At 63.2% G+C, this 14,967-nt stretch overlaps 1 protein-coding gene across 2 annotated transcripts in view; it reads left to right on the top strand.

The window, feature by feature from the left end:
• SHROOM4 (shroom family member 4) overlaps positions 1 to 14,967 on the top strand; it is a 58,593-nt gene that overhangs the window by 19,061 nt on the left and 24,565 nt on the right. The window contains exon 2 of one of the 2 annotated variants that reach the window (XM_024199320.3): positions 9,936 to 10,087. In XM_024199320.3, the coding sequence (XP_024055088.1) occupies positions 9,936 to 10,087 (152 nt within the window). Of the gene's footprint in view, positions 1 to 9,935; positions 10,088 to 12,896; positions 13,467 to 14,967 lie in introns of those variants that run through there. The other variant, XM_024199335.3, reaches the window with a different exon arrangement.

Below are 14,967 nucleotides of genomic sequence, written 5' to 3'. Positions count from 1 at the left end.
GAGGCTTGAGCGTGTTCTGTCCCCACCCCTGCCTAGGACAGGCAGGGAAATCCTAGCCCAGCCCAGCCCCATCAGCTCTCCTGCCCTTGGGCCTGGCACTGGCCTCGCGCCACCCCCACCCCAAGAGGATAGACACCTCAGACAAACCACCTTCCATGAGCCAAAGTCAGCCCTGACCCCTGTGCCTGCTTGTCTGCCCACGGGCGCATCACCAAGCCCCTCCTGGCCTCCAGGCGTCTGTGGGGAGCTCCCTGGTGAGCAGGGGGGAACATAGAGTAGGTGAGCTGGAGCCCCTCTGGTCCCCCCCTCCCCAAGCCCTTCTCTCCCCTGAGGGGTTCAGCCCAGGGCAGGCTGGCTGGGGGGAGCTTGTGCTGTTACCATCTCTGGTCTGTGGCTCAGCCGAAGCGGGCACTGCCTGGGGGCAGTGCCTGGGGGCAGCACCCTGGTGCCTCGTGCCATGTGTGCCAGGGATGGCGGTGCTGGCACCCTCTCTGTGGGCCGCACAGAGCCTGGTGCCTTCTGTGATCCGGGGCTGGTGTGCAGCTCCCTCCCCACTCCTCCCCCCAGGCTCTGAGATTCCTCCTCTGTCTGGGATCTGAAGGATGGGGTGGGAGCTGTACTGTGCCGTCCCCTCATCTGGACTCTATTTCAGCAATGCGCCAGAGATGTCAGGAATCCGGCGCTGAGAACTGGAGCTATATTTATTTTCTTTTCCAGCTCTGCCCCGGTTGGTGTGGATCAGGACTTTGTGCTGAGGCTGTGACTTGCTGCGCTCTGTCAGCGAGCACCGGGGAGCCCTGGGTGTTCTGGGGCCAGGGGAGCCTGCTGTGTTCCAGGGGCCCCCAGGCCGGGGGAGCCTGCTGGGGGGCTGTGGGGAGCCCGCTGCATGCCAGGGGGGTCGGGGGAACCCAGTCTGTTCTGGGAGGCTGTGGGGAGACTGCTGGGTCCCATGGGGAGCCCCTGCGCACCTGTGGGGTGCCCCATGGGGAGCCCCTGCATGCCCAGCGGGGGTCCCAGGGGGAGCCCGCTGAGTGCCCAGGGGGGGCCCACTGTGTGCTGGGGGCCGTGGGGCTTGGGGAGCGGACACGGCCAAAGCTGCAGGAGAGGAAGTGACAAGAAACGCCCCTCGTCTCCTTGGCGCAGCTGTAGCTCCTGCCGGGCCTTGCTAGCTAAGTAGGGCCACGTCTGGTACCTCCTTGGCTGGGAGTCGCTATCCCCAGGGACGGCTGGTGTGCACGCAGGAGCTGGCATGGGCAGCTCGTAGGGGGTGTGCTCCCCTCTGAGTCTGTTGCCCTGTGCCTCAGTTGGCAGCACCAGGTGAGGATCTGGGGCAGGGTCTGCCCGGGCCCTCCTGGCTCTGTGGGGAGCATGTGCTCTATGGGGGTTGCATTGGCATGTAGCCTCTTCAAGCCCCACGTTGGACTCTGCCAAGCTGGGGCCCCACAGCCAATTCCCAGGAGACGTGGGAACCCAGCTCAGGTTCTTTGCAGCTCGTGACAGAGCAGGGCCCAGTAGGTGCCCTGGCCTTCAGTGCAATGCTGGGGACCACGGGTCAGAGCCTGCAGCAGCCATGCTGTCACTTTGAGGGGGTCAGTGATGTGGGGGTGCAGTAGCGATGGGTGTTGGAATGGTCCCTCGCTGCCCCTCCTGGGAGGGACTCAGGCAAGTGCCCCTGTGGGAGCAGAGCTGGTTTACCCATCTCCATCAGCCGGAGAAGGATCTTCAGCCTCAACCACATCCTGTTTAGGGATGAGCCTAGGCGTGAGCCAGTGGCGGGGAGCCGAGCCTGTCCCTCCCTGGCAGTGCCCATGCATGGGCTGTGGAGGAGCAGGCTGATGTGGGTGCTCTGGCACCAGAACCGGGCATGGGTGGGTCATTCAGAAGCTCCCCTCTTACCCCATTTGTGCCATGGCACTGGGGGGGGGGTTGTGGGCAGTCCTGGCCCGTGGGGCGTCCCCACCCCCTATCCTCCCGGATGGAGCCCAGTGGGTGGGGGGAAGCGAGTGAGAGCCGAGCTGCTGTTGTGCTGGAGTCCATTGGCTGGCTTTGGCACCGAGCGTGGGGCGAGTGTGTGGGGCATGGCATGGAGCTGTCCCTGGCATTGCTTGGGGATGGGGGACATTCGGCCTTCTGAGCTGGGTGGGCAGGGTGCTCTTCCTGCCCATAGAGGGCTGGGCCTGTTGGAGATCCAGGGCAGGCCAGGGGAACAGAACCGGAGACCAAAACACAGGCCTCTCATCTGGAGGGGGGTGTGGGGTGACCTGTGGTGGGGGCCGCTGTACCCAGAGAGGCAGTGAAACTGAGCAGGGCACTGGACTCCTGACTCTTTCTGTGTCTGTCACATTGGGTAAGCTCCTCCCTGTGTGTGCCTCAGTTTTCCTTGCTGCAGTGGGGCTAGTGCTACACTCCTGCCTGCCTACGGTGCTTTAAGCCCCTGAGGTGATGGTGCTGTGTCAGGGCTGGCTTCTCCCCCCACTGTTCCCCTGCACAGCATCCTCTAGTAACGCACATGCACCATGCTGGGGCATGGTAGCTCCTGCCAGGGGCACAGTGGCCTCAGGGCTTGCAGTGGGCACAGATAATAGTGATAGCATGGTGGTGCTCACTAGAGGTGATGTGCTGGGTGCTGTACAAACGCAGAGAGGAGGCCATTGCTGCCCTGCGGGCCTCCAGCCAAAGGACAAAGGTGGGCTGGGAAGGGGGCGCAAGCCAATGCATCTGGGTGAAACCTGGCCCTGCCTGGCTAGTTCTGGGGCTTGTAGCTCAGGTGGCAGTTTCCATGGGGGTCATGCTGGGGAGCAAGGGGCGGGGAGAGGAATATAGAGCCGAGCAGAAGTTTTCCAGTCAAATTATTGTTGTCACAAGAAGCCTCTGCTGGCCGCAGGGAGAATCGATATTTCGTCCAAAACGACGGCCCCCATTTCCCATGAAAATGGCACCGCAGTGCCTCATGGGAGTTGTAGTTCAGGTCCCTCTGGCTCCCATTCTCTGTGGGTCAGGTGCTCTGGCCAGACTACATTTCCGATGGTGCCCTGTGGCAAAGGGTGCCTGTCATGTGCCCACTCCCCTTACCTCAGTGCATCATAGGAGATGTAGTCTGGATGCAGCATGGCCAACCCCAAGTGTTCAAACATCACAAGTCAGCTTCCAAAACAAGGAGATTTCGAATGCAGAGGAAAAGGTGGGCTCTCTTGGTTTGGCTGCTGGTTGCTGAGCATCCAGGCCGATCTGGCGAGATTTGCCCTGCACTTAGGAGAGCTAGAAGCATAGGGGGTTTTAAAATGAAGGCTGAGATTCTCCCCTTGTCACAGGATTCCAGGTGCTGGGGCTTGACCAAAAGCACCAAATATCGCTGGGCGAAATCATGAGAGTTGGCAACCCTGTGAACTCCAACGCCCACGAGGCACCGCTGGGCATTTGGAATTGCTTTATTTGGGGGTTCAGACCCTGTTTGCGAGAAGCTCTAGAGGAACTTGCTGAGCCCCAAAGTCAGGAGGCTGGGCTCTTTCGGCACCGTGGCTGCAGGGACCCTTACGGAGGGATCTGAAGGTGGAGGCGGTAGCAGCTGTTTGAGTTTGATCCAGGAGTTTCCTGGTGCAGAGGGGGCAGCATGGGAGCCAGCACAGTGGGATCTGGCAGGCGATCCAGGCTGGGAAAGCTGCTGAAGCCGCAGCAGGCGGTTGCTTGCCCAGATGAGTGGGGAGGGCTTTGGACTGTCTCCTGACCCCTGATGGTTTGATGCCGGCTCTCCCCTTGTGTTGGGAACGCTCTCAGCTGCTCTGTCCCAGTCTCACCTCCTCTAGCTCCATGCTCCAGGTTTGGACTCCGATTTGTTCCCCCCCAGCCTCCCCCTCTGTGCTGGGCTCCATGCATCTGTTACTGGTGAGATCCGTCATGCCTTTTGTGATGAAGTGGGACTGTTCTTAATGTTTCCTCTGAATATTGTGTGGGTGCCTCAGTTTCCCCTATGCATTTCTTAAGTCTCCAGTGTGCATAAATGGCTGACCATCTGTCTCCTAGCAACAAATGGCCAGGACCCTTCCCCCCTGCAAGGAAATAGCAAAAGGTGAACAAAGAGATCAGGTGACCTCCTGGCCGGGGAAAGAGACAAAGGCCAGAAAGGAAGGGGTTTCAGTTTGGGGCTGGCTGGGGATGGGAAGTGAGGACAGACTGGGTGGTCTGGCTCGCTGGGCCCCAGAATGGACCTGGCTGAGGGATCCGGTTCTCTGGACCTACACGCTCTGTTTTAGACTGTGTTCCTGTCATCTAATAAACCTCTGTTTTACTGGCTGGCTGAGAGTCATGTCCGACTGCGAAGTGGGGGTGCGTGCAGGACCCTCTGGCTTCCCCAGGACCCTGCCTGGGCGGACTCGCTGTGGGAAGTGCACGGAGGGGCATATGCTGTATGCTCCAAGGGCAGACCCAGGAGATGAAGCCGTGTGAGCTTCTTGCCGAGGACAGTCTGCTCCATGGGAGAGGAGGCTCCCTAAAGTCCTGACTGGCTTTGTGGGGAGCAGTTCCAGAGCATCGCCCGGGGACTCCGTGACACCTTTGCTACATTCCTCCCGATGCCATCGCTCTGTGCAGGGAGCCACCGGCCACCTTGCTGCGCCTGTGGATTCGTCCTGCCCAGGGATTCGTACATTGGTTTGCTTCAGTGCATGTCTCCCAGCCCCAGGGCAGTCTCCTCCCCAGAGCAGGTGCAGCATGGGCATCCCCTCCGCACATACCTCAACGCTGCCCTGGGCTGGAGGGGTCCCCATGTAGGGGACAGCAGGAGTCCTGCCTCCAAGACACGTGTAGTCATTGGCCTCTCTGTGGAGATGGGCAGCACTGGGAACCAGTCTGTGCCAATGTGGGGGCGGTTTCTGTGCAGTGGCAAGGAGCCAAGCCCCAGTCCGCGCTGCCCGCTGATCAGCGAGCGGGGCTGTCGGGATCAGCACTTTTGGCCACTGATCTAGGCTGGCAATGCCCGGGAGCTGGAATGCCCAGCTCCCCTCGCCCCCAGAGCCCCTTGTCCTACACCCACCATGGGGTGGATGTGCTGATGCCATGGACAGGGTGGCTAGGAGTACTGGACGCTGGGCTGGCATTTCAGCCGCACAATGGGCTCTTGTGCTGCCCCGACGCCGCTGGGGAATCTGCGGGGAAAGCGAGAGACATTTTTCAGCTTCCTTTCTTTGCTGTTGAGATGCATGTGACCGGGGTGGGGGAGGGAGGCCACGCCAAGCCCAGCTGGGCTGCTCTGCTCAGTGTGCCTCCACCCAAGCCTGGCCTGTCTTGAACACCTGGGCCCCCTGGGGCAGGAGCCTCCTCTCCCACGACGGATCCCCCAGCGTTGACTCGACGGCCGCCCCAGGGCAAGATCCAGCTGTAGTCAGGTTGGTTTTGTGGACCCAGGAGCACCAGACCCTTCGGAGAGTGGTACAATCGCCCCTGCTGTATAACAGCCTGGTCCCTAGTGCACTGCTTGTGTGTGTGTGGGGGGGGAACCTGGCTTTCCTGCTTGGGGTTTCCAAGCCCCCCAAGCAGGGTTGGGTCAGGGTGGGGGAAGGGGGGCTCAGCTGTGTCTGGGGGCATTGAGCTGGAGAAGGGGCATTGGTGGCTGATCCCCTTTGCAGATAAAGGAGCAGCACCGATGGTGTCGGCAGAGTGTGGGGGGGTCCCCATCTGGGACCGCTCCAGGGTGTGGTGTCCTCCCAGCAGGGAAGAAGGTTAAAGCCCTGGGGAACAGGAGTGCCAAGGTGATGAGTGAGGAAGGGGGCATAGTGGGGGATGGGCACAGCTCTGCTCTTTTCCTGCTTGGCAGTGGGGGGGGAAGGGGTCTGGGCTGTGACTGTGCAGTCCCTGGAGGCTGGAGCATGGGCACTGTGTGCTGTGCTGTGGGCAGGGTCTGTGCCCCCTGCAGGGGCGGCATGTGGAGTGTGGGGGGGTGTAGCCTGGGCATCCCCCACAGGTAAATGGCAGATCCGGCCAGACTGGGGCGTGCAGAGTGAGGGCTGGGATGGGAAGACCTGCCCTGTCTAACCTGCACAGCCCATGCTGGGGGAGGGGGGGCTGTAGTCCTGGGGCGGTGCCAGGGTCTGAAGTTGGGCACCGCAGGGGCTGTCTCGAGGCAGACCTGCCATGCCCTGGTCTCCTGGCAGAGCAGTGAGAGCAGGGCTCAGGCACAGGACTGGACCTGCTGCATGATGTGCAGGTCAGCGTTGCCCTCGGTGTGTGCAGCAGACAGTGGCAGGAGCCCTGACAGCCCCCTGGGGGAGCAGGAGCACCCCGCGGAGCCGATCCCTGGCTAGGACTCAAGGCACCTTCTGGCTTCTCCAGCGTCTTCCAGAATCCCAGCTGTGCTGGTGCAGCACGTCAGAAGGGCCAATAGGGTAACACTCGAGGTTATGGGCACAGGGGCAGTGCCTAGCAGTGCAGGATGGTGCTGTAAGATGGTGTGTTGCCACCCAGGCTGCCAGGAGCCATGTGGGGCTGGGCCCAGGGACGAGGGGTTGGAGGGTCCCTGGCATGCTCTGCATGGCCTTTCTCCCAGTGGCTGGGGAAGGCAGTACAAGGCTGTGACCCTGGCGCTTGGGGCCAGGTGGGCCTAGCTCGCTAGCCTCCCAAACGGCCCTAGCATGGGGTTACTCTCTCTGCCAGAGCGAGCTCGGGCGCTGCTAGCAGGCGGAGTCGGGTCAGATCCATAGCTCTGGAATCCCAGCGGCCAGATCGGGGAGCTGCCGTCCTGGGGTGGGAGTGCCATGCGGGGCTGGGCTGCCATCACCATGCTGCCAGGCTCTTTGGAGCATGCCTATCTAGCCAAGTATTATGCTGGCCTCATGAGTGGGCACAAAGCCGCCCGCACGCACACTGGTGTTAGGCAGGGGGCTCCATGGCAGCCAGGATGAGTACCCCAGTGTGAGTGAGGGGGCCTAGGAGCCCGGTCTGCCCTGGGGCATGGGGCACGCTGGCTCAGGCTGGCTGCCCCGGGGCGGGAGCCCTGGGCTTTGCTCTGAGGCTGCTTGTTTTTTTCTGTTTGTGCTGCAATCACTGCATCCATGTTCTCCCTGCCTGGTCTCTATTAACTCTGGTTCCCGAGGGCCGGGCGGGGTCGGGCGCTGGCAACCAGGTTCCCCAAGGGCTGTGTGTGGCAGAGTGGGCTGGTTGGGAGCTTGGGGCTTATGATGGGGATGGGGCGGGGGAGAAGTAACGTGAGCATCCACAGCACGTTGGGGGGTAGCAGCTCCATGTGGGCCGGGACCCTCATCCACTTCAGGCCACAAGCCAGCTCTGGACAGGCTCCCCGGGGCATGTTGCTGATGGCTGTGGGAGTTCCTACAGCTTCCTCTTCAGCCACTGTTCCTGGCCACTGTTTGATGGGGGCACTGGGCCCTGGTTCTGATCCAGCACAAAAATCCCCATCCTCTAGAAAGCTGGGTTGAGACCCAAGACCCCCGTTGCACCAGCGATCCTCTCTTGAGGCTCTTAGCGGGGTGATTTTCCTTAGTGAATGTCGCCAGCTAGGCTGTCCTAAGGTGGCCCATCACCATGGCATCTGGCTCCAGAACAGATGGATGGTGTAGGCTGTCCCAGGTGGAGATGGAAGCTCTCTGGCTGTGGCCCCTTCTAGCTCGGTCTCCCTCCGGGCGCCTGCACAGGGGAGGCCAGAGATGGTCTTGGTGGCGTGGGCCATGCCCCTTTAGGAGCTGGGCCTCTCTCGGCAGCTGCGTGATGGCTCCAGGCAGGACGCTGAGGCTTGGTGGGGGCACCCTCTCTCCTGAGCTGGCTGGGGTTAATAGCAGCCAGCCTGGGAGCTGGTGCTGGGCTGCCTTGCCCTGGGGCGCGGGTGGTAAGGGGATCTGCTTGCCGTGCAAGGATCAGGGCTCGTGGAGCCGCATGCTCCTGGCTGGACATGCTCCCAGGGGAGCACTCAAGAATGGCCTGTCCTGTCAGAGCCGGAGGAGGGGTTCCCCCAAATGGCAGCCTAGTGCCCCATCAGCCAGAGGGGCTGTCTCCCCTCAGCCAGCTGGGTGGAGGAGGGAGCCAGCTGCTGCCCCTCCCCCCTGCTTGCTGTGCCCTTTAACCTCTTGTGTGCCAGATTCAGTGATAGGTTCAAGCCAAATATGACTGGGATTGAGGGAAAACCTAGGGCTGGGGAGGAGGAAACCGGACTCCTTTGCCAGAGGGGGGTGCTGTGGGTGGGGAGGGTGTCCAGCCTAGCCGGTCCATTCAGCTGTGTCTTGGTCTGCCGCTGACTGTGCAAGGACACATTTCCCCAGTGATACGCTGGCACCTTCCTTCAGACTAGAAAGTGCCTGTTGTGCGGCATGCTAGGTGTGTGTGTGCGCACGGTGTGACGGGACGCACCAGGTGTGAGAGATGCACCATTTTGGGCTGGGTTCCAGACACGTTCTGTGGACCTGGCTCCCCTGGGTTTCCTTGTTTGAGGGCTGGGTGCTTCAAGTAGCTCCATGGTGGGGCCTGGCTGGAAGGCTGGCTCAGAGCTTCTGCATCCGGGGGTCCCTGTCCCCTCCAGCTACCCTTGGGCTGTTGCCTGCCTGCTGCTCAGCCAGGCCCCTGGCCTCAGCCGGCTGAGACACCTGCTGCCAGACAGCCGGTCTCCATGCGCTGTTTCATGGCAGCATGGGTTGGGGGCCCTACTGCCGCCTCCACCCCAGGAAATTGTCTTCCCCCATCCCCAGCTTGGATTGGCAAGCAGGTGGGCAGGCAGGGAGAGGAGCTGAATGTCATCGCCGGGGGAAGGGGGAGGAAGAGGAATGTGTGTGTGTGTGTGGATTTTGTTGGCGATGGATGGGTAGGGTTGCCAACTTTCTATTTGCAGAAAACTGAACACCCTTGCCCTTCCCTGCCCCTTGCCCGAGGCCCTTTCCCTGCCCCTTCTCTGAAGCCCCACCCCTGCTCACTCCATCCCCCCCTCCCTCCATTGCTCACTTGCTCATTTTCACCAGGCTGGGGCAGAGGTGTGGGAGTGGGTGAGGGCTCTGGCTGGGGCCAGGGATGAGGGGGTTGGGGTGCAGGAGGGGTCTCCGGGCTGTGGCCGTGGGGTTTGGAGTGGGGGAGCGGGCTCTGGCTGGGAATGTGGGCTCTGGGCTGGGGCCGAGGGGGTTGGAGTGCGAGAGGGGACTCCGGGCTCGAGTTTGGATGCAGGAAGGGGCTCAGGGCAAGCGCAGGGGGTTGGGGTGTGGGAGGGGGTGAGGGGTGCAGGCTCTGGGTGGCACTGCTAGTCTCAGGCGGCTCCCAGAAAGTGACCAGCATCTCCCTCTGGCACCTAGGCAGAGGCGCAGCCAGGCAGCAACATGCGCTGCCCCTGCCTGCAGGCACCACCCCAACAGTTCCCGGCCAATGGGAGTTGCAGAGCCAGCGCTCAGGGCAGGGGCCGCTCATGGAGCCCCTGTGGCCACCCCTATGCCTAGGAGCCAGAGGGAGATGCTGGCCGCTTCCCAGGAGCTGCGCGGAGCTGGGCAGGTGCCTGCCCCGCTGCAGGTGGCCAACCGGACTTTTAACGGCTTGGTCAGCAATGCTGGGAGGCCTTTGTGCCCTGACTCCCACAGTGACTTTCCAGCCCCCAAAATATATGCACTACCCTGCTACCTACCTTACAGGGTCTTGGTGGGACATCTCTATGGGCATGGTGTGTTCCAAGCTCTGGCCTCATGGCCCCAGCACCCCCACCGTTTGGCGCACCCCCAATCCCATGAGACCTCTGTCCCGCAGTAGCTGGGCCTGGGGCTCCTCTCGAAGGCAGACGGGATGCCAGGGTGTGTGTGGTGAGGGCTGGACAGCCAGATGTGTTGAAACAGGTTCCCTGCGTCACTGGCCAGGGCGCTGGGGCATCCCCAGAAAGCAAGGGCCTGGCCACCCCATACCCCTCTGTGCGCGGGCACGTGTGAGCCCATCTGACCGCCCGGTTGTCTTGGATCTGTGCCTAGGTTGAAGATGGGGGTAAGGCGGCCCTGTCCCGCAAGATGCGACCCGGGGACGAGCTGGTGAACATCAACGGCACCCCACTGTATGGCTCCCGGCAGGAGGCGCTCGTCCTCATCAAAGGCTCCTACCGCACGCTGAAGATGATTGTCAGGAGGTACGAGAGCGGGGCCCTGGCTGGGCCATCCTAGCCTGGAGAGCGGGTGAATTGTCCTAGAGTCAGCCCCACTGGGGATCCCCAGGCTCTGGGGAGGGCGCCACCCTGTGGGCAGAGGGGAGGTGCAGGAGAATCCAGGTGGCAGCAGTGTGAGGAGGGGTCTCCCCAGCTCCAGAGGTGCTGGGGGACAGCAAGGAGCTGAGCTGACTGGGCCACGGGTTGGCATGTCTGGGTGCTGCCAGGCCCTGTCTGGCCCAGTCAGGGGAGAGAACAGAACAGAGGGGTTTCCCCAGCAGCCCCAGGCCCCTGACACTCGCTACCCAGAGTTAGGGCTCTGGGCTAGAGGCTGCATCTGGGGCTGGCTGGGAGCTTATGGCCGGTGGGGCTGCCTGGCTTGCTGCCCTGCTGTGCGGTGGGGCCATGGGACCCTGTCTCCCTTCTCTGCCGGCCCCTGCCAGGCCGCTTCACCCAGGGGTTGGGGAGGAGATGCTCTGAGCCAGGCTGTCCCAGCAGGTGAGGGCAGAGGGTTGGGGGCAGCTGTGGGGTGCGTGTGTGTGTGTGTGTGTGTGTGTGTGTTTCGGGCTTTCCCATTCACAGAGGGGCAATGAGACGGGGGACCCCTCCCCTGGGCATGGAGCCTCCTGGCCCCAGTTTGGTTCCACTGGGCTCCCCACAGCAGGCCCAGGCTCCCCTGCTAGCTGGGGGCAGCTCAGGGACCCTCCACAGCCCTGCCCCCCACCCCCAGCCTGTCTCTTCGGAGGCACCTGACCCCCAAACCCAGGGAGGGGAAGCAGTGGGGGTCGGACCACCCCTTCCTCCAGCAGTCAGGTGTGTCTGGCTCCTCTCTGCCCTGAGAGCCCCAGGGCTAATCCCCAGCACCACCTTATCTCCAGACCCCCGGCGCCCTCCCCTGTTTATCTCCCGACTATTTGGGGTGGGTGAGTCTAGCTGCGGGGGGTCTTACTGTCTTGGGCAAGGGTCCGGGGAGCTGGGCAGGGCACCCTGTCCCTGCTGAGCTGACAGCAGGCCCCCGGGGCGCTGGCAGCAGTGTGAGGACATGGACGGGAGGCCTGGCTGGAGCCAGGGCCCTTTGACCCCTTGGGCCTCCTGATGCCCCTGCCAGGAGGGAGGCAGCCTCGCTGAGCTCCAGCCGCAAGCTCTGGTGCATGGGGGCACAGCTGGGTCTCTGCCGGGGCAGCCTCCACAGCTCCCTACCAGGCCACAGTGGGCTCTGAGCTGTGCAGCCCCAGGCAGACCTAAAGCCTTTTGACTGTTTCAGCTGCTCCTGCGATGCCAGATATCCAGGTGATGGGCCCTGGAAGAGGCTGGGCTGGGTGTGGATTCCTGTGTGCCGGAGACCCAGGAAAGGCCCCTGCTCCTGGCTGTAGGGGGCCCTGGCTCAGTAGGGAACCCTCCCCCCTCCCACCCCCTCCAGGCGGGGACTGGGGGGGACGTGGGCCCTGCTGTCCTGTGGTGCTCCCAGCCTGAGCCGCTGCTGCCCTCTGGTGGCTGGAATGTGTCTGTTTTCTGCTGGTGAGAAGTGCCTGGACTCAGGGCATGGGGCAGGGAGACAGCACAGCCTCTTGGCCCCAGAGCCCTAGCCATGTCTGGGATGGCTCCATGCTGAGCCCCAGACCCTCTCCCCTCCCCAAGGGGGTTACGCCCTGGCACTCCCAGGAGGGGCTGGCTGCCCTGTGGATGACACCGAATCTCTGGCCCGATAGCCACCTCCATCCAGAGCCTTTCCTGCGCGCTGCGGCAGCCGGGCTACTTGCTTGGGGAGAGGAGCCGCTGGACTTGGGGCGGCCCATTGGCTTCTCCTGCCAGGGCCAGCACAGTTGGGATCCCCATGCCCCAGCCCTCAAACGCAGGCAGGGAGGTGGCTGCAGAGATGTGACACTGGCCGGGAGGGGATGCCCCGGGGGACCCAAGTTCTCTGAGCATGCTGACCCCCTCGCCCCCCCCACCAGAAGGTCTCCCCGATGAGCCCGGATCAGCCCGCAGAACCCAGCGCTCGCTGCAGCTGTGGGGCCTCTTGGTGCCAGCGACATGGGCCGGGGGCTCTGCCCGGGGAGTTTCACGTGGGGCCGGGAGATTGGGGGAGGGTGAAATGACCCTGGCCCCAAGCTCTATGCTGAGCTGGCTTTTAAGGCTCCGGCCATGTGTTTCCTGCCCGCAGCCCCCAGCCACGGCTCCCCTAACCAGCCTGACCCTGCCGCCCTTCCCAGAGCCGAGGCTGCAGGGCTGCCCATTCCCCTTGATCTCTTCCCATCTCCACCCCCCTGTGACCTCCCTCTTCCCGGGCTCTTCCCACGGCTTCCTGTGCGAGGGTGACGGCTGGGTGGGGGGGAGGGGGCAAGCCCAGCTGCTTAGGGCAGGGAAGCAGCTGCAGCTGTTGTGGTTTGTTTTGTTGGAATCAGCACTAGCCGTGGAGCGAACCCCTGGACGGATCCTACAGCCTCCCCTACTCTGCCCAGCCCTGGCTGGGGTCTGCCCGGGACAGGACTCTGGTTGCACCCCAACGTCAGGGCCCGAATGGCCTGCCTGGCGGGGAGGTGACCTGGCTTCTTCATGCTGCCACATGGGGCAGCTGTGGCCCCTTGCGGGAAACTTGGCAAAGGCATCCCTGGGCATGCCAGCCGGGAGACCCCTTCTCTAGCCCTGCGGCTCTTGGCATTGTGGGAAGCAGCTACCAGGGGGAGGAGGGGAGCACTAAGGCCAGGCATAGGCCCTGCTCTCCCGTGCAGCTGGAAACACTCCCTGATCCCCAGGACAGCCCGTCTGGGGGCACTTCCTCCAGGGTGCTAATGACACTTGGGATCTGAGTCCCTCGCGAGGGGCAGGGCAGGGGCCTGTCTGGGAGCCTGCTGGTCCCACTGACTCAGTGTGCCCAACGGGGCCCTGCTGTCCCATTTCCTCCCTGTGGCTGCTCATGGAGCCAGGAAGCCCTGGGATGCTCTACAGCCCCTGCCAGCTCCCTCCCTGTTTTCTCTCCCATGTGGCAGCGAATTCCTTGCTGTCCGGAGCTTATCTCCCCTGAACATCCTGAACATCGCTTCCTCGCTCCCTTCCTGGCTGCTGCGGGTGCCTGGGAGCAGGTAGACGATTGGCTGCTGGGCCTGGGGGTGGGGCTCTCCGGCCCGGCAAAGACTCCCGGAGAGCACTGGGATCGGGGTCCGCAGCCTGTGTGGCGCAGCCAGCAAGCGAGGGCGCCGTCTCTGCAGTCTGACGTGGCACCCAGGCTCGTGGCTCCACAGCACGGGGGCTTGGGCTGTGCTCCTGCGGGAGGCGTTAGGGGCAGCAGGTCGGCCACGAGGGACACAACGCTCTAGTCTTTGGGGTCACCCAGCCCAGATCTCTCTGGAATCCCCCATCCATGGTGAGTACGGGCCTTGGGCTGGTGGGGCTCCACTGGCTCCTGGCACTGATGGCCCATCTCTGGGGAGCAGCCTGGTTTGCCCTGGAGGGAGCCAGGCCCAGTGGGACAATGGGAAGGATGGATGCCCTGCTCCATGGCTTGTGCCTTGCTGAAGGTGGCAACTTCTGCCAGGAGATGTGGGGCACAGCTTGGGCTCCCCAGCACCCGCAGTGCCCCTGCCAGAGCAGAGCATGCTATCCATTTGCCCCTCCATCCCCAGCACTGCTCGCCCTGCGGGGTTCAGACACCTCTTCTCTGGGGCCCTGCATAGCACCTGCCCCCTCTCCCACTGGAGTGCGCCTGAATCCTGACAGAGCGTCTGCCTCCTGTGACTCCCACGTTGAGCACACAGCTCTGCCAGTGCCCCTGACCTGCAGCCCGCTGCTGTCCCAGCCCTGGGCTCCTCTCTACACAGCTCTGATGGTGCCCCTTGCTCCCAACCTTCAGCCCCCTGCTAGCCCAGCCCTGGGCTCCCCCACAGCTCTGCTGGTGCCCCTCACTCCTGACCCACAGCCCCCTGCTAGCCCAGCCCAGGGCTCCTCTCTACACAGCTCTGCCAGTGCCCCTCAGTCCCAACCCATAGGCCCTGCTCTCCCAGCCCCACACACACAGCTCTGTCAGAGCCCAGGCCCCCTCTCCACCACCCCTCTGTCCCAGTCCTGCCTCCCACAACACAGAAGCAGCTGGTCTTGCCCAGTCATGGGACAGCTTTGTGATGTAGCCAAGCCCCTGAGGTTCCTAATGCTTTTGAAGCCCCTTTCACTCGATGCCAGTTCGGCTGAAGTCAGGGTCTCCAGAAAAGTGGCACATTCCCCTGCACTGCACCCTGTCCCTCCAGGCCTGGCAGGGGGCTTGTGGCTCCCCCCTGGCCAGCTGCTGAAGTCATCTCTGCCTCCCCTCACACTCAGGGTGCAGCCTGCAGGGCTCAGCAAGACCTCTTGTGATTGTGGTGCCGCCTTCGACTGGACACCTCAGCCTTATCCCCCGAGGGCTGCAGCTGGATGAGGGGCTGCCCTCGCAGATCAGACCAAAGGCAACGTCTGGGGCATGCAGCTGCTTGGAGATGCTTAGATTGGGTGGCTGTTCCTGCGGGAGCCAGGGGCTCGGGGACAGCACTGGGGTGCCAGGCCAGGTGCCAGCAGGGGCTGTGCTCAGTGCCAGCTAACGGTGCTGGTGCAGGGCTCTGCAGGGATGGGTCAGGGCCATTCCAGTCTGGGCCCCCAGCTCCTGTGCCATGGCACCATGTGGCTTGGCACAGTTTCCTGTGCCCATCCCTCGCTGAGCTGGGCTCCTGCTGCTGGGCTGGGCTGCCACAGAATGGCAGGCTGCAGCTAGGCCCCGCAGGTGTGGTGGCCCTGCTCCCCCAGAGCCGGGGCTGACCGCAGTGTGGTGCTGAGGGGTGCTGTACTGCTGAAGCATCATCTTCCAGATGAGCCATAAAACCTGGGTTCCTGCCCCCTTG

Source organism: Terrapene carolina, unplaced genomic scaffold (genome assembly GCF_002925995.2).
Source record: "Terrapene carolina triunguis isolate 2854851 unplaced genomic scaffold, T_m_triunguis-2.0 Scaffold172, whole genome shotgun sequence".
Classification (NCBI taxonomy): Eukaryota; Metazoa; Chordata; order Testudines; family Emydidae; genus Terrapene; species Terrapene triunguis.
Note: the sequence above shows the minus strand (reverse complement) of the source record. Positions and strands in the feature narration are given on the sequence as shown.